Source organism: Nematolebias whitei, chromosome 12, assembly GCF_014905685.2.
Source record: "Nematolebias whitei isolate Nwh7 chromosome 12, NemWhi1, whole genome shotgun sequence".
In the NCBI taxonomy this organism is placed as follows: domain Eukaryota; kingdom Metazoa; phylum Chordata; class Actinopteri; order Cyprinodontiformes; family Rivulidae; genus Nematolebias; species Nematolebias whitei.
In genome coordinates, this window is record NC_056509.1 from 3,122,939 (window position 1) to 3,142,336 (window position 19,398).

The 19,398-nt window shown below is 43.0% G+C and overlaps 1 protein-coding gene across 1 annotated transcript in view; it reads left to right on the forward strand.

Moving 5' to 3' along the window:
• lbr (lamin B receptor) overlaps positions 1–16,991 on the forward strand; it is a 54,521-nt gene extending 37,530 nt beyond the window's left edge. The window contains exons 6-12 of the mRNA XM_037686061.1: positions 9,942–10,136; positions 10,217–10,320; positions 11,185–11,310; positions 11,454–11,622; positions 15,575–15,655; positions 15,779–15,901; positions 16,969–16,991. Of these exons, the coding sequence (XP_037541989.1) occupies positions 9,942–10,136; positions 10,217–10,320; positions 11,185–11,310; positions 11,454–11,622; positions 15,575–15,655; positions 15,779–15,901; positions 16,969–16,991 (821 nt within the window). The remainder of the gene's footprint in view (positions 1–9,941; positions 10,137–10,216; positions 10,321–11,184; positions 11,311–11,453; positions 11,623–15,574; positions 15,656–15,778; positions 15,902–16,968) is intronic.
• The last annotated feature ends 2,407 nt before the right edge of the window (positions 16,992–19,398 follow it).

Consider the following 19,398-nt stretch of genomic DNA (forward strand, 5'->3'; position numbering starts at 1 on the left):
CAGCAGAGGTGCTCCACAGCTGCAGCAGCGACTTCACGCTCCGCTCCTCCGCCGGCCCCCTCTACCAGGGAACAGCTCCTTGAGGGGAATGTGCGTGTTTTTGATGTATGTTTTGAAATACAACAGAAACATCTCTGAAAGTAAAGTTTCATCTGATTCCGGTCTGACTTTCAGATCAACTGATCTTACAGCTGCCTCTCTTCACACATTCCCCACACAAAACGAGCCGGTAACCTCTAAACAGCATTTTAAAAGGCACCGCAGTTCGGTAAATATCACAAAACACTCGTCTGCCACGTCGGCTACAAATTGTTTTTTTTTTTCAGCAGACAGAGATCAGTAAAATCCCTCGCTCTCAGCCAGTGCCCGTTTTATTTTCTGCTGTTTCTGTCCACTCACCGTACAGCGGGAATAAACGTGTTTCTCCGCTACAACTGCAACCTCCACCCAAACGACGTCTCATTCAAAAAAGCGCTCACGCCGCCTCTCAGTGCGCGTCGGCTCACAACAGCTCTAACGTGAGCCCACAGCCTGGGCTCAACACAGAGGCGCTCATCCAGCCTTTTCTGTCAGAGCCCCCCTTGGGTCCCCCCCTGAGAATCTCTGGAGCGGGTGACGGCGTTGAGGGCTTTAACCAGGCTGACGTCTGTAAAAAACATGACACAACACAAAAACGCAAGCACGCTCCCCGAGCTTTACGCAGAGTGGCAGCGAGTGTTCCCTGGACAGATGGATGGACCATCTGATCAGCAGAGGTTACACGCTGCAGTTCGCAGCTCAACCCCCACCATTCAGGGGGATTATAGAGACGGTTCTGTCATCTTCAGAACAGAACTCGTCTCTCCAATCAGAAGTTCAAGAATTACTGATAAAAACGTAATTTCCAAGGTTCCCAACAGAGAGGAAAACATGGAGTTTTACTCGCGTTACTTCCTGGTTCCGAAAAAAAAAAACAGAGGGATGAGACAGATTCTCGACCTGTCCATGTTCATCAAATCGATAATGTAGAGACATGCTGACAACTGATCAGCTGCTGGAGAACGTTCACCAGAACGACTGGTTCACCTCCATAGATTTGAAGGACGCATATTTTCACATTCCCATCATTCCGAAACACATGAAATTCCTGCGTTTCTCCTTCCAGGGGATTCCGTATCGGTACAACAGGCTGTTGTTCGGTTATTTCCTCGCCCCACGCACATTCTCAATATGCGTGGAGAAGGCTCTACAGCCATTACACATGACAGGTATGAGAATTTTTTTTATCTGGACGATCTGCTTTTATTAGCTCGATCCAGACAGGAAGCAGCCTCACAAACCAAAATGCTGATGCTACACCTGCTAAACCTGGGTTTTTTTTTATAAACTGGGAAAAGAGTTCTGTTCTCCCGTCCCAGATGATTGTTTATCTGGGAGTAGAGCTCAACTCAACCACAATGAGAGCCGTTTATCACAGCCGAGAGCCGAAGCTCTTGTCAGCTCAACTCCGCTACGACAAACCCTGCAGCGTAATGACAGCTCTGCCTGTCATGCGACTCCTGGGGATGATATGCGCATAGATCCGGTGCGTCAGAAGAGGCGGATGATCTCTGTGCCCCCCTCCATGAGAACCGATCTGAATCACTGAGGGAACCCCTTCATTCTTTATAGAAACATTTATTTATTCTGTCAGAGGGAGTTCTCATCAGCAGGCCTATGTCACACGTCTCAGTTTTCACAGACGCGTGCCAGGCTGGGGGGGAACGTGTCTATCCCAAGCAGTGGGAGTACAGTGGCCAAACCACATCTCGTCTCACATAAATGTGCTAGACTGTCTCATGGTTTGGAATATGAATCAGCATTTTGCTCCCCTGCTGCGGAATCAGCATGTTCTGATTCACAGACAAAAAAGTGACGGCAGCTTACATAAACCGTCAGGGAGGCGTGCACTCAGCCCAACTATTACGCATCGCGAGACAGCAAAAACCCGCTCTCCATGAGAGCAGTGTACATTACCGGCGTCCTGAACAGGGGAGCAGACATAATGTCGAGGGGCGGTCCCCACCACAGATACTGGAGCCTCCATCCTGAGCTGATCTCTCGGATTTGGAGCAGGTTCAGCCGAGCAGCAGTGGATCTGTTCGCCACACGGGAAAATGCCCAGTGTCAATTATGTTTCTCACTGAGCCCACGAGACGACCCACCGTTAGGGGTGGACACCTTCGCTCACAGCCTGTGGCCAAAAATGCTCCGTTATGTGTTCCCTCCAGTCTTTCTGATATCACAGAGCCTGGACCGGGTCCGGGAGGAAGAACTGTCAGTCATCCTTGTAGCTCCCGAGCGCATAAGTGCCCCATGGTTCCCGAATCTGCAGTGACTGATATCGGGTCGGCCGTGGAAACTGCCGTGGGGGGGGACGCTCTCCCCCAGGCAGGAATAGCGATCAGTAGTTACCCAGAAATAGGTCAGCTCTTTTGGGTTTGGCCGTTGAACAGATTTGTTTAGAAAAGATGGCAGTGTGACCAGATTGGGCGGTTTACTGCCAATTGGGCAGTTTTTCATTCTGATTTTGCTGGGAACTCTGGGAAGATTTTTGTTGGATTGTTACATTTTGCCACATTGTTAGATTCTTGGGCTGGAAAACCTTGACTCTATTTGGCAACACTGAAAGATGGGTCTCCCACAGGATGTGGTGCATACGATTCAGGGCACACGAGCCGCTTCCACCACAGCGCTGGTGCGCAGAGAAATACGTGGAGGCCATCTCATGTCCACTAGGTGCCGTACTGTCATTTCTACAGTCTTGATGGACAGAAATTTGGCCTTCAGCACAATTAATACTTATGCTGCAGCTATTTCTTCCTGTCATGAGTTTTTTTTTTTGTGACAGAACAGTTTTTAACCACCCGTTGATGAAGCGTTTTTCTGAAAGGTGTACAGAGACACAGAACTGTGTCACGTCCACTATCTCCACAGTGGGACCTAACGATGGTCCTGCGCGCTCTGATCAAAGCTCCTTTTGAGCCTTTATATCAGGTTTCACTTAAATTTCTGTCACTTAAAACAGCCCTGCTATTAGCTTTGACGTCGGCAAAGTGAGTGAGTGATTTATCTGCTCTCTGTTGCTCCCTCATGTCTCAGGATCCAACCTGACGACAGTTCAGCTGTACTGCGTCTTAAACCTGCTCTGAAAAGCATCACAAGCTCATTCAGATCGAGAGTGATAACCTTGGACGGGTTTTATCCTCCTCCTCATAATACTGAGGAGGAAGCAACATCTCAACTCCTCTGTCCCGTGCGCGCGTTTTCATGTTACATGGCGCACACAGCCGCACTGTGCTGCTTTCAGCGTCTGTTCGTGCATTACAGGGACAGCTCTTCAGGATGCTCTCTATCCATCCAGCGCCTCTCACACTGGTTGTGTGAGGCTATTTCTGAAGCTTACAGTTCATCTGGGCTGGATCGTCCAGCGAATCTCAGCACATTCCACCAGAGGGTTTTCATCCTCCATAGCTCTGCATGGAGGGATGACAATGGAGGACATTTGTATGGCGGCTGCCTGGTCATCGTTACACTGTTACAATTTGTAACCTCCGTTGTTCCTACTCACAGCAGCAGGTCTGCTATCTTAGCCTTTTTCCTCACCAGAGATCTTTTCTCCGGCGCGCTGCTGTGCATGGAGTGCGTAATTATGCACACAGAAGGCTGAGTGATTAAATGTTTTTTTTGTGCAAGCAGGTGCTTAATGTTTGTGTCTGAATGGACCCAGTGAGGCATAGATTACATCCTGCTTCGTCTTTAACCCACTAGCGATAGCCTTAAAGGGCGAAGCCTATATGAAATAGAATGTTAGTTACGTACTGTAAGCCCAGATTCTATGAGTATAGGCGTAGCCCTTTAAGCGCCGGGCCTCACCGGTTCCTAAATGGCTGAAGAAAAAAAGCTATTTGGGAGCCGATTGCCCGGTCTCACCATAATTTATACGGACCGGGGTTGGGGCCCACACAGCTGGTGGGTGCGAACTAAAGTTTTCAGTGCTGCGCGAAGGGATAAACCCACTAGCGATAGCCTTAAAGGGCTGCGCCTATACTCATAAAATCTGGGGTTACAGTACGTAACCAATGTTTCCTTACACTTCTCTTTTGTCTTTAAGTCCACTGGAATCAAAATGTATTTAATTCAATTTATTTATATTATACATATTATTTATATTATTTATATATTTACAATATGTTTATTTATATAGCGCCAAATCACAACAAAGTTGTCTCGGCATTTTACAGGAACATTCAAATACATAAAAGCCAATTAGTAAAGTTCTCTAAGGAATCCAGCAGACAAGTTGAATCTTGGCTTCGTTGCAGTCTCCCATCCTGAGCAAGCACAGTGGAGACAGTGGAAAGGAAAAACTTTGCACTGGGCCAGGGGTCATTTAAAATGGAGTGTGGCAAAATGGAAGACTGTTCTGTGGTCAGATGAGTCACGATTTGAAGTTCTTTATGGAACACTGGGACGCCGTGTCATCCGGACCAGAGAGGACAAGGATAGCCCAAGTTGTTATCAACGCTCCGTTCAGAAGCCTGCATCACTGATGGTATGGGGTTGCATGAGCGCTTGTGGCATGGACAGCTTGCATGTCTGGAAAGGCACCATTAATGCAGAGAACTATGTTCAGGTTCTAGAACAACATATGCTCCCATCTAGACGTCACCTCTTTCAGGGAAGACCCTGCATTTTTCAACACGATAATGCCAGACCACATTCTGCAGCAATCACAACATCATGGCTACGTAGGAGAAGGATCCGGGTACTGAAATGGCCAGCCTGCAGTCCAGATCTTTCACCTATAGAGAACATTTGGCGCATCATAAAGAGGAAGGTGCGACAAAGAAGGCCCAAGACGATTGAACAGTTAGAGGCCTGTATTAGACATGAATGGGAGAGCATTCCTATTTCTAAACTTGAGAAACTGGTCTCCTCTGTCCCCAGACGTCTGTTGAGTGTTGTAAGAAGAAGGGGGGATGCCACACAGTGGGAAAAATGGACTTGTCCCAACTTTTTTGGGATTTGTTGATGCCATGAAATTTGGAAACAACAGATTTTTCCCTTAAAATGATACATTCTCTCAGTTTAAACTTTTGATCTGTGATTTGTTCTATTCTGAATAAAATATTAGATGTTGGCACCTCCATCCACATCATTGCATTCAGTTTTTAATCACTATTTGTTTAGTGTTCCAACTTTTTTGGAATCCAGTTTGTAATAATATAAAATATATATATGTGTGTGTGTGTGTGTGTGTGTATGTATTTTTGAATAAGATGGAGCCAGGTTGTTGAGAGCTTTATAGGTTAGAAGTAAGATTTTCAATTCTGTTCTGGATTTGACAGGGATCCAATGGAGAGGAACTAAAACTGGAGAAATATGATCTCTCCTACTAACTCCGGTTAAGACTCTGGCAGCAGCATTTTGGATCAACTGAAGATGTTTTAAAGAAGTATTTGGACACCCAGATAATAAACCATTGCAATAGTCTAGTTTAGACGTGACAAATGCATGGACCAGTTTTCCTGCATCATTTTTAGTTCAGATGTTTCTAATGTTAGTGATATTACGCAGGTGGAAGAAGGTGGTTCTAGTAACATTTTTAATGTGGGGGATAAAAGACATGTCCTGATCAAAAATAACACCAAGATTTTAAACATTAGAGCTGGAGGACAGATTAATGCATCTAAGGAGGGAGAAAGACTGAAACATTCATTCCTAAGGTGCTCAGGTCCAAAAACCAAAACCTCAGTCTTGTCTGTTCAACAGGAGAAAATTAAGGGTCATCCAGGTTTTTATGTCTTTAAGACATGCTTGTAGTCTAAGTAGCTGATTGGATTCATTGAGTTTAATGGACAAATATAATTGTGTGTCATCAGCATAACAATGAAAAATTATCCCATGCTGTTTAATAACTTTACCTAATGGAAGCATATATAAAGTAAAGAGTATTGGTCCAAGCACTGAGCCCTGAGGAACTCCATGACTAACTTTGCTGTATGAAGAAGATATATTATTTACATTTATAAACTGGAATCTATCAGATAGATATGATTTAAACCATTTTAGAGCTGTCCCTGTAATCCCAACATCATATTCAAGCCTCTGTAGTAAAATATTGTGATCAACTGTATCAAATGCAGCACTGAGGTCTAACAGGACCAGTAGAGACACAAGTCTATTGTCTGAGGCCATGAGAATATCATTAATGACTTTTACTAGTGCTGTTTCTGTGCTATGATGAGCTCTAAACTCTGACTGAAACTCTTCAAACAGATTATTTCTTTTGTAGATGAACATATGCTGTCATATATTCATAGATAAAACGGATTCTTTCATTTTTCTGGACTGTATAATGACGTGCATCTGGATTTAATAAAATGTGGACGTGAGACGTTAATTATCTTTGACTCACCAACGACAGTGGGTCATTTATTAACAGAATCAAGTTTAACACATCACACATTTACATTAATTGGCAAGAATTGAAAATAACAACAGCTTATTAATCAGTTTTACAGGAAGTAAACAATACAGCGATTGTTCTCACTTCCAGTAGTACAACAAACGTCAACCACACGGCGGTGATTGAAAAACTTTGCTTCAGACATTTCTAAAAATATCTGTAATGATTTTTAGCAGATAGAAGAATTTTAAAGATGGAAAGATGAAGTTTATCTTGAGAGAGATGTGTGAGGGAATTTGTCTGTTTTAACCAGAACAGCACGCTCCTTTGGACCAGCTTGTCCCAACGGTACACTTTGGTTGAAGATCGACTTTTTACCTTTCTGAAGATATGTCAGTTCCGGCGTAAAATTCCACTTCGAGCCACTTTTCAGCGTCTCCATAAGAACAGCTAAACCTCGGGAGTCGTGAGATCATCCAGAACCGACTTCATAATTCTTCTGAACTTCTCTCGTCCAGCATAGTGGCAGATGTACTGAGCATGCTGCATTCCAGCATTCTGCATTCTGGAACTGCCGAGTTCCTGCAGAACTTCTTCATCTACAGCAACTCTTCTCTAACTGCAACTTTAAACTTAAAAAACTTCGGTTGAACTAGAAAGTACCAACATTTAAAGAAAGCTCACTTCCGGTTCATTTGAGAACTTTCTGATTGGTCGATTGACCAAAACAGAGGTGTGTTTTGTGATGTAAGGTGTTATGAAAAGTCAAGGAAAAAGATTAAGATTGTTTAAGAACAGACAGAAGATTGTTATGAAGAATTCAGACTCCGTGGAGTCAATTCTCTAGTATCTTGCTGTAAAAGTTAAACATGACATTTCTTTTTCAGTAAACTTGCAGTTGACCGAAACTTGAACTTTGACCAACTTACACAACTTGCTCATTTCAAACAGACGATCAAGAAATTGAATCATTACTCTGTAACATATTCCAACTTGATTTCACTTTGAATGAGGATTAAGAATCATTATTACTGTTTCACAGTTAATAAAAATGAGTAGTTCACTTCAACATTTAAACATTGTTTGAACTAACACAATTTGATTATCAAACATTTGTAAAATAGTAATGATAATCGAAAGTAATCTTCTTTCACTTGATTAATTTAAGAAAGAAAGTCTCAGGATGGGTCAACCTGTATTTCTGGATGCAAACCAATGAAATGACAAGTTCTGTCCCATAAGGTGCCTAAGGTCAAGGTTTTGACATCAGGCCTAGTTCACTACACTTTGTAGATGTTCACGTGACTGACCTGCAACTATTTTCTCTAGAATTTTTGAGATGAAAGTTAGATTAGATATAGGTCTATAGTTGGACAGAATTTCTGAATCAAGGTCAGACTTCTTAAGTAAAGGTTTAATTACAGCAACCTTAAAGCTCTGTGGTACATAACCATCCATTAAAGACAAATTAAGTAGATCAAAATGTGGACATTAATTAGTGGAAATATCTCTTTAAACAGTCTGGTTGGGATGGGATCTAGCAGGCATGTGGATGGTGTGGATGAGGTTATTATTTTTGACAATTCAGAGCTCAACAGGACAAAAACTTTCCAAACATAAATCAGGCTCTAGTGAAATTTTTAAAGTTGCCTCATTTGACAGGGGACTAGAGATAGTAGAAGGAAGGATGGTTTGAATTTTCTCTCTAATTGAAATAATTTTATTTATAAAGAATCTCATGAAGTCATTACTACTTATAGTTGTAGGGATACATGGTTCAACAGAAATGGGACTTTTAATTAGTCTAACAATAGTACTAAACAGAAACCTAGGGTTATTTTTATTCTCCTCTATTAAATATGAGTAATATAAAGTTCTAGCTTTACGGAGAGCTTTTTTATATGTTAGCAGACTATCTTTCCAAGTTAAATAAAATTCTTCAACATTAGTGGAGCTCCATTTTCTCTCCTGGTTTCTAGATGCTGCTTTAAAGTACGTAACTCAGAATTGAACCAAGGAGCCAGTTTCCTCTGATGGATTACTTTCTTTTTCAGTGGAGCAATTTTATCAAGTGAAGTTTGCATTGAAGTTGTAAGATGATCAACTAGATGATCTAAGTCTCTGTTCTCTGATGCATTACTCTGCAAGACAGAGGAAACATTGATGGAAGAGATTGTTTAAATTTGGTTACAGCATTTTCTGATAAGCACCTGCTGAGATGAAATTTACTCTCAGTGACTGTGTAGTCATTTAATGTAAACTCAAAGGTTATTAAAAAATGGTCGGACAGAACAGGGTTTTGAGGAACTATTACCAAGTCCTTAATCTCTACACCATAGGTCAGAACTAAATCAAGAGTGTGATGATAAGAATGAGTAGATGTGCGGACGTTTTGGGTAAAACCAAATGAGTCTATTAAATTATTAGAGGCTATGTTTAAACTATCACTCTCAACATCTACATGAATATTGAAATCACCCATTATGATGATTTTATCAGTATTTAATAATAAGTCAGTTAATAATTCTGAGAATTCAGACAAAAACTGAGAGTAAGCTCCTGGTGGACGATATATAACAACTAGTAAAAGTGGCTTTTCTGATTTCCATTTTGGATGAGAAAGACTGAGGGACAGGGATTCAAAAGAATCATAACTAATAACTGATTTGGCATTAATCAATAATCCTGACTGAAAAATAGAAGCTACTCCTCCACCTCGGCCAGTTGTTCTAGGAACATGAAAATTTTAATAATTAACAGGAGTGGATTCATTTATACCAACAAAATCCTCCTGTTGTAGCCAAGTTTCTGTCAGACACAATAAATCAATATGATGATCAGTTATCAGTTTATTAACCATTCATTTATCAAGCAACTACATCTCCATGTGGGATTTTCAAGCGTTTTCCTGGCCAAAATCACCCTTTCTGACGTAATAACAGGGAGATTATTAGACCAAGGCGAATGTCTCTCAGACTGCATCACTTGAATTTTTCTCCTTACGTTTGTGATAGATGGGACCAGTGTGAACTTGATGATGTTAGTTTGATTCTACTGCATGTAAAGATTTGAACAAGGGGTCATTTGTGCAATTTGGTCAATCCAAATCAGAGTTGTAGCCCTGTGCAAAAATTGTTTTTTGGAAACCAGGATGTAGCCTGTTTGTTTCCATCCACCTATTTTTGTTTGTTTCCTTCTTTTGGTGGTTTGATCACAGTCGCTTAAAGATCCTCTTGAGAGAACCTGAACATTTCTCAGTTGAAGAGTCCAAATGAAGGCTGAACGCAGCCTTGGGTCAGCATCAATTGTGGTTACTGGCAGTATTATTTTGAATTCCATAACTTTAATTTCCAACTTAAAGAAGATCAGCTGACTGCTTCTGGTAGAATATTTTTTTTCCTGCCTCTGGCACATTCATTTTTGTTTTTCTGGTTTCAACTAGTTATTTTTTGTATCTTTTCTTTATTCTTCTTCTAATTGTTTGTGTCTGGTCATTTTTGTGCTCAATCAGGGTTTTTTGCCATCGTGGTTAGTGCTGTAGGGGTGGCAGCAGGAGTATATCTAGGTGTAGACCTCACCTACATCCACAGCAACTTCCTGCAGCTAGCCACAGCCTCCTTCCTCATCTCCATGTTGCTCAGCATCTACCTGTTTGTCCGCTCTCGCTCTGCCAGCCCTGAGCAGCTGGCTCTGGGTGGAAGCTCAGGTACGTGGAGTTCACCGCAGTTATCTGAGCCAGATACTTTATGCTTCCTGCTGTAAATGTTTTTTTATCTCTCTCTCCAGGTAATGTGGCGTATGACTTTTTCAAAGGACGTGAGCTTAATCCCCGCATCAAGAACTTTGATCTGAAATTTTTCTGTGAAATGCGCCCTGGACTTATTGGCTGGGTGAGTCTGTTTAGTAAGCAGTTTGTGATGAAAACTCATGTCATGACGTTGAAGAAAACTTCTTGTCAAAATAAATGCACTCAGTTTAAATTACAGTAAAATGCACCTGTGTACACACCCGGTTCCTGGATTTTCTCTAGTGCCCCCTGGTGTTTTTTTATAGTCTTTCATCTTAAAGTGAATGAACACCAAATGTCTGCTTACAGCTGAAACATTTACTCAGAATTTGAGCGTAGAATTTGTAGCATTAAAAAGCATCTTTGGAACATCTCTGTTCTTTTTTTAGATTTGAAGTCTCCGTTAAATGACCACCCAAGTGCAGTTTACTGTTGCATGTTTATAACGTTAAACCAAGAAAATGTTTTTCTATAGTAGGGTGCATGATAATTTAATATTTTGTATAATTTTTGAGCATAGTCAAACTCTAGAATACCATAAAGCAGGGGTGTCCAATCCTGGTCCTTGAGGACCACTGTCCTGCATGTTTTACCTTTCCTTGCTCTATCACACCTGATCCAATGGTTAAATTACCTCTTCATGTTCTGCAGCAGCCTGTTAGTCCCCCATTGATTCAAATGAGGTGTCTTGGAGCAGAGGCACCTCTAAAACATGCAGGATCAATCAATCAACCTTTATTTGTACAGGTAAATCCCATATCCCCAGGATAGTGGCCCTCAAGGACCAGGACTGGACCCCCAAGCCGTAAAGAATGTTAACCAAACTAAAAATGTGTCAGTGGCTCAGTGAAAAAGTCTAGCAGTTATTTAGTTTGTAAAATGGTTTTGTTAATGTCAAAGGGGATCTCTGCAGCTGCTGGTACAGAGCACTGATCGTGTTGAACTTCATGTGGGTTTGATTCTCCAGTGTTTGGTGAACTTTGCCATGGCTCTGGCTGAGATGAAGCAGCAGCGTCTGGATGCTCCATCATGTTCCATGATCCTCGTGAACCTCTTCCAGTTGCTGTATGTGGTGGATGGCCTGTGGAATGAGGTACCCTCATCAGAGCACCATTAAACTTACTGCAACATCAATATTTTCTTGTGAAGCATACACAGACATATTAGTAAAGGAAGCCAGATAAACAGCCTGGTGTTGTCAGTTCAGTGATTTCTCTTTGTGTGTGTTTCTTCCAGGAGGCCATCCTCACCACCATGGATTTGATGCATGATGGTTTTGGCTTCATGCTGGCTTTTGGTGATCTGGTGTGGGTTCCCTTCACTTACACCTTGCAGGCTTATTACCTGGTGGGTCACCCAAACCCTCTGAGCCTCCCCATCCTCTCAGCCATCGTCCTTCTCAAACGTGAGCAGAAACTCAGCTTCTGAACTTACTGATCATCTAAATCCTGTCCTGTGTATATGTGTGTGTGTGTGTGTGTGTGTGGTGTGTGTGTGTGTGTGTGTACACACATATATATATACACACACACACATATATATATATATATGTGTGTGTGTGTATATATGCACACACATATATATATACACACACACATATATATATATATGTGTGTGTGTGTGTGTATATATGTGTGTGTGTATATATACACACACATATATATATATGTGTGTGTATATATACACACACACACACACATATATATATACACACACATATATATATATATGTGTGTGTGTATATATATGTGTGTGTATATATATGTGTGTGTATATATATATATATATATATATACATACATATAATTTTATTTATTTATTTCATTTACCCTTTATTTATACAGGTAGTCTCACGAGCCACGAGAACTCATTTTCAAGAAAGACCTGTTAGGGAGCAGATGGGGGTTAAGGGCGTTGCTCATGGGCCCAGAGTGGGGCGAATAAGGGTGGGGGCAGGTATGGGTGCTTCACCTACCTCACCCACATTTTTTGATGTTGTCGGTACCGGGGCTTGACCCGGTGATCTTCTGATCACAGGCCCACCTTCTCTAACCTCTGTGCCACCACTCCCCCATATTTCCATTTTGGGTCACGGGGGTCGCCGGTGCCCACGTCCAGCAATCACTGTGCGAGGGGCGGGGTACACCCTGGACAGGTCTACAGTCCATCACAGGGACACATAGAGACAAACGAGTTAAACAACCATTCACTCTCTCACTCACACCTAGGGACAATTTAGAGTTACCAATCAGCCTAACATGCATGTTTTTGGTCTGTGGGAGTTCTAGATTTGCGCCGCTCGGCGTGGCTGCATGTTGGAGCAGCTCTGTTACATTCATTCTGAGTTATTGCTTTTGAAAACTTTAGTTCCTCTTTTTTCTGAATGTAAATCGCTTTTTCAGTTGATTATTTCCTCTGATATCGGATGCTGTGCAGCTGGAAGGATTTTTACTGAAACCTTCTTACTTTTGGGCATTGTGTAACCATGGCAACAAGGTGTTTTTTTAACAACCAGGAGCAGCTGATTAACATCTCACAAGCTCAAATACCACAGCTAAAGCAGCAAATCTCAAATGAGTTGAAAAGGAGGAGCTGTGGACAAATTCCCATAAACCTGGTGGTGGTGCTCCAGTAACCTGACCGCCAAAATCCTGGAGCTGGTGGGAAACTTGCTGAAACTGGCTTGTGACAACGAGAGGACTGAAATCATCCCCTGGTACCTTGAGCAGTCTGTCCGTGTCGACAAGGAGCTCAGCAGACTGCTAGGAGGAGTGACCATCGCTCATGGAGGAATTCTGCCCAGCATTTGGGCAGTCCTGCTGCCCAGGAGGACCGAGAGGCCTGCCGGATCTGATGGGAAGCTGGATCCGGGTGGACGAATTGGTATCTGTTGCCAATTCTTCAGCTTCACTACAGGAGCTCCTTCCTGCCCACAGCTATCGGCATCTATAACAACTCTTGAATGAAAACAAGATGAGCTATGACAACACTTAATTTCCCTTTGGGATTAATAAAGTATTTTTGAATTTGAATTGAATTTGAAACCGGAGTACCCGGAGAAAACCCACGCATGCACAGTGAGAACATGCAAACTCCACCTAGAAAGGCCCCCGGACCGGGATTTAAACCAGGGACCTGCTCGCTGAGAGGCAGCAGCTCTACCAGTTGCGCCACCGTGCAGCCCATTTATATATATATATATATATATATTTATTATTATTATTATTATTATTATTGTTGTTATTATTGTTATTATTATTATTATTGTTATTATTGTTATTATTGTTATTATTGTTATTTTACTTAATTATAAGCTTCTCAGATTTTAAATATTCCCTAAAGTGTAAAATGAAGATTTAAATAAAGTTTTTTATACATTTATTTTATGGCTGTATTTATTTTTTATTTTTTAAAAACAAGGGATTTGCTCGCGCTGCTGACCTCAACTCGGGATGTCGTGGGTCGGTGGGCAGAATACTTTGAAGACCTCCTCAATCCCACCGGCATGTCTTCCACTGAGGAAGTGGAGCCTGGGGACTCTGGGTCGGGCCCTCCAATCTCTGGTGCTGAGGTCACCGAGGTGGTTAAAAAGCTCCTCTGTGGCAGGGCCCCAGGGGTGGATGAGATACGCCCAGAGTTCCTTAAGGCTCTGGATATTGTAGGGTTGTGTTGGCTTATGCGACTCTGCAATATTGCGTGGACATCGGGGGAAGTTCCCCATGATTGGCAGACCATGGTGGTGGTCCCCCTATTCAAAAAGGGGGACCGTAGATTGTGTTCCAACTACAGGGGAATCATGCTCTTAAGCCTCCCTTGTAAGGTCAATTCAGGGGTTCTGGAGAGGAGGTCCATCGGAGAGTCGAACCTCGGATTCAGGAGGAGCAGTGTGGTTTTCATCCTGGCTGTGGAACACTGGACCAGCTCTACACTCTCAGCAGGGTCCTGGAGGGTGCGTGGGAGTTTGCCCAACCAGTCTACATGTGCTTTGTGGACTTGGAGAAGGCGTTCGACCGCGTCCCTCGGGGGGCCCTGTGGGGGGTACTCTGGGAGTATGGGGTACCAGGCCCTTTGATACGGGCTGTTAGGTCCCTGTATGACCGGTGTCAGAGCCTGGTCCACATCGCCGGCAGTAAGTCGGGCTTGTTCCCAGTAAGAGTTGGACTCCGCCAAGGTTGCCCTTTGTCACCGATTCTGTTCATAACGTTTATGGACAGAATTTCTAGGCGCAGCCGAGGTGTTGAGGGGATCCATTTTGGTGGCCTTAGGATTGCGTCTCTGCTTTTTGCAGATGATGTGGTCTTATTGGCTTCATCAGATCGTGATCTACAGATTTCGCTGGAGCGGTTTGCAGCCGAATGCGACATGGCCGGGATGAAGATCAGTTCCTCGAAATCCGAGGCCATGGTCTTGAGCCGGAAAAGGGTAGAGTGCCCTCTCCGGATCAGGGAGGAAGTCCTGCCCCAAGTGGAGGAGTTCAAGTATCTTGGGGTCTTGTTCACGAATGAGGGAAAAATGGAGCGTGAGATCGATAGGCGGATAGGTGCAGCGTCTTCAGTGAAGTGGGCACTGTATCGATCTGTCGTAGTGAAGAGAGAGCTGAGTCAAAAGGCGAAGCTCTCAATTTACTGATCAATCTACGTTCCTACCCTCATCTATGGTCACGAGCTTTGGGTTGTGACCGAAAGAATGAGATCTCGGATACAAGCGGCCGAAATGAGTTTTCTCCGCAGGGTGTCTGGGCTCTCCCTTAGAGACAGGGTGAGAAGCTCGATCATCCGGGAGGGACTCGGAGTAGAGCCGCTGCTTCTCCACATCGAGAGGAGCCAGTTGAGGTAGCTTGGGCATCTGTTTAGGATGCCTTCTGGACGCCTCCCTGGTGAGGTGTTCCGGACACGTCCCACCGGAAGGAGGCCCAGAGGAAGACCCAGGACACGCTGGAGGGACTATGTTTCTCGGCTGGCCTGGGAACACCTCGAGATTCCCCCGGAGGAGCTGGCCCAAGTGGCTGGGGAGAGGGAAGTCTGGGTCTCCCTACTTAGGCTGCTACCCCCGTGACCCAACCCTGGATAAGCGTAAGAAAATGGATGGATGGATGGGATTTGCTTGTTCTGCACATAATTTCTGATCTGCTCAACATAATTTAACAAAACTTCATACACATATAAATCATTATTAGAGGGAGTGTTGCATACACTTTATTACCCCAGCATCAAGGTCAAATGTTTTACAGGTCTTTGCTTGTCTGGGCCATTGCTATGGGTTGCTGTATACTAATTTGTCAGTGGGTATATAATGTGCCGTATGTGGTACTCATGTTCATGTTTGACTGATAAATTGTCCTCTCTATTTCTGTGTAGTAATTGGATTCTACATATTCAGAAAGTCTAACTCTGAGAAAAATGCCTTCAGGAGAAACCCATCAGACCCTAAACTGTCCCGTAAGTTCCTCTGAACTCATAATCAGACTCTACTGATCAAATAATTAATTGAATTAATTAAACATCAAGTTGTAGAAAGAGTGTCTTCATGAAATGGTAAAATCCTATTGGTGTTCTCTCCAGATCTGAAAACCATCCCTACAGCTACAGGGAAGAGTCTATTAGTCTCAGGCTGGTGGGGTGTGGTCCGCCACCCCAACTATCTGGGAGACCTCATCATGGCTCTGGCCTGGTCCCTACCATGTGGTAAGTTCATGTGATCTTTGTGTTAGATGTTCTATGAAGCTCTAGGGGTCCAAGATAAGTAGAGTCAGTTGAACACTTGAGCTGCATCTGTTGTGTTCCAGTAACCAAATATACATTAGCTCATTCTGCACAAGTGATATCAGTAAATATGTCTTTAGTTTTTCTCTCACATCCTGTTTTTAGGTTTATTTTAGCTACAGTGCAATTGGATTGTTGAAAAGGTGTGACAGCTACAGACTAATACAATGGCTTTCAAACATTTCAAATCATGACACCTTTCGAAGAAGAAGAAAAAAATTGTATTAAAAACTGAAATTGGGGGTTTAAAAATCAGAAGTATAATCAATTTTGTGCAATACAGACGCACTAGCTGGTAGCGCTCCGTTTCCCTCACATTGATCTGTGTTACAAACCGCGGACAACACAGCCGTGTCTCCTTCCCCACCCCCAACAAAAATCATGGAAGGTGTGAGTGCTCTGCCAAGGCAAATAAACTATGGGAAACACTGAAAACCCAAACACGCTAAATATCACAAATCTCTCAAACCTCATGACTCCCTCTCTCGTTGTGACTTTATCACACTGAACTCCATTCAGCTTTCGCGTCTTTTTCTTCCTCTTCCTGTAGATTTTTTGTCGCTTGACAAATAACTTCAAGCCTACATCAAGGGGGGAGGTTGTTAATCTGTTCGGCGGGGGTGGAGGGTGATGGGGGTGTTTTGTCGCTAACACTCCCCGTCTTTGCTGCTGCCTCTCGCTAAAATGCGCTTCAGATATGACAATGATTTTCAGAAAAAGATGTGGCGTGGATTATTTATCATAACTCTGGTTCTACTTGGCCTATCAACAAGATTTAAAAACTGGTGTGTAGATAAATGGCTGTACTTTTTGACAAATTAAAATGGAGTCGCTGAGATGCTGTGTCTTTCGTGAAACAGTCGTGTGACTATCAAGCGCCGGTGTGTCAATTGACTCCAAAGAAAGAAGAAAAAAAATTAGAGTAGGCGGCAGGGGCGGATTGGCCATCGGGAGCGCTGGGACTTTTCCCGGTGGCCTGCCCCGGTCAGTGCCCGCCAAGGGACTGGACTAAAGGCTCAATTCGAGTCACGCTTTATTATTTTAAATAAACAAGCCGGCCGCTCTTGCGTGGGACTCACAGGTGTTACTGAAGCTCCCCCTCCCTTCCCTCTCTGAGGCTGTGTCTGTCTCAGAGTGAAGCTGACAGCCCACCCACGTGAAAAATTCCAGCAAATAGAATGAACGGTTAGTGCTTCCTTCACGCAGAGACACACACAGTTATGTGCCATCCTTGTGGACTTGCGTTCCTGACGTTTATGTGTTTGATCTCTGGGTCAGAATGGATTGAGAGAGATAGCCCAAAAAGAGGAAAGGTGGAGCAGAGAGAGAGAGAGAGAGAGAGAGAGAGAGAGAGAGAGAGAGGATGAAAAAGAGAAAAGCACTGATGCAGCAAAGTGCAGTAAATTAATGTTTGTTCGTAAGGTGCAGGTAAGACAAACACTTGTGGTGACAAGTAGGGCTGCAACTAACGATTATTTCAATAATTGATTCATAGGTCGATTATTTTTTTAGATTAATCGATGAATCGAGGGAAAAAAAATAAAGTTTTAATTTCCACCCCTTTATTCCAAAATTGAACATTTGACTGACATAGCAATTCACACAAAAAACAGGTTGCTATTTGACTATTAGCTTTAAAAATGTACACAAAATTATATACAAATGTATGCTTTATACCTGCATAATATGTAGCTACTTTGTAAAATGTGTCCTTGAGGGAAGAGTGTAACCTGGATTAAAAGTGTGGATTATTGTAACCTGGTAAATCACATTTTTTGGATGATTGTTTCCTCTGGTATCTGATGCTGTGCAGCTGGAAGGATTTTTACTGAAACTTTTTTAGTTTTGGACATTTGTTATGATGCATAACCATGGCAACAAGGCAGTTTTCTACAACCAACAGCAACTGAACATGTGGCATGGAGGCTGCACAGCTGCAGAAAGAAAAGCTTTGCAGAGAGTGGTGAAGGCTGCACAGAAATCTGTTGGAATCAGTCTCCCCACCATCACAGACATCTACACCTCCAGATCCAGGAAGAGGACCACCTGCATCATGAAGGACCCCACTCACCCAGCACACACACTTTTTGCCCCACTCCCCTCAAGAAGGAGGTTGAGGAGCATTAAATGTAGAACCACTAGACTGAGGAACACCTTCTACCCTGAGGCTGTTAGACTCATGAATCTCTAACCAGAAGAATCACTGTGAAAAGAATAACATCATGTTGCTGCTGATCTGTTTCATGCTGCTGCTGATCTGTTTCATGTCACTGCTGATCTGTTTCATGTTGATGTGTTCATGCGTGCACATCTGCTCACAGACTCATGTTCATGTTTGTGCTGATGTTCAATGTTTTATGTTATGAGTGCTTAGTGTATATTTAGTTGATGTTTTTCTTAGTTCATATCTTAGATGTTATTACTGTTTTTCTTAGACATTTTATTGTTGGATGTAACTGGGACCCTGTGTACATAATTTCGCTCCACCACATGTACCACATGAGGTGCGAATGACAATAAAGAAACTCTGACTCTTACTGACTCTGATTAACATCTCAAAAGATCAAGTAATATCTCAACTACAGCCCCAAATCTCAAGTGAGTTGAAAAGGATGTTCTGTGGACACATTCTCATCTACCTGCCAGCTGTGCTCGAGTGCCTGACCACTGAGATTCTGGAGCTGGCGGGGGGCACGGCTCATGACAACGGAAGGACAGGATCGTCCCTCGGCACCTACAGTTGGTTGTCCGTAGCGACGAGGAGCTGGGAGGAGTGGCCATCGTTCTGGGAGGAGTTCTGCCCGGCATACATGTGGTTCTACAGCCCGGGGGAACCAAGAGGCCAGCCGAGTCTGGATGGACGGATCGGATGGCATCTGCAGCCAGTTTCTTAGGATCCACTGTGGGATGTACCTTTACAAGTGATCCTTCCTGCCTACAGCCATCAGTGTCTGTAACATCTCTTAATGAAATGAGGATAATGAGTTACAACAACAAATAATTTCCCTTTGGGATTAATAAAGTATTTTTGAATTGAATTAAAAATGTGGATCATTGTAGTGAAGCCTTCGTCTTCAACCATGGACAGAGGCCTCATGTCAGTGACGATCATGTTCAGGATGTTTCAGTGAAGACAGCTGCTGCTGTGGTGTCCATGATGTCTGTCCATCATGAAGGATGTTGTTGTTTGTTGTTGTTTTCTGGAATGAGACAGTAAATATGTTTTATAGTATAATTTACAGCAACTCAAGAAACGCCTTGTTTCACTTACAGTGTTAGGTTCAGGCAAAAGTAGCTAAAAGAGCAATTAAACACACACACACACATATTTATAAAATACTTAATTACACACTTGAGTAGATGTAATAAATGACTTTAATTCCTGTTTAAATGCAATTCATCCTGCCATACCTGCAGTG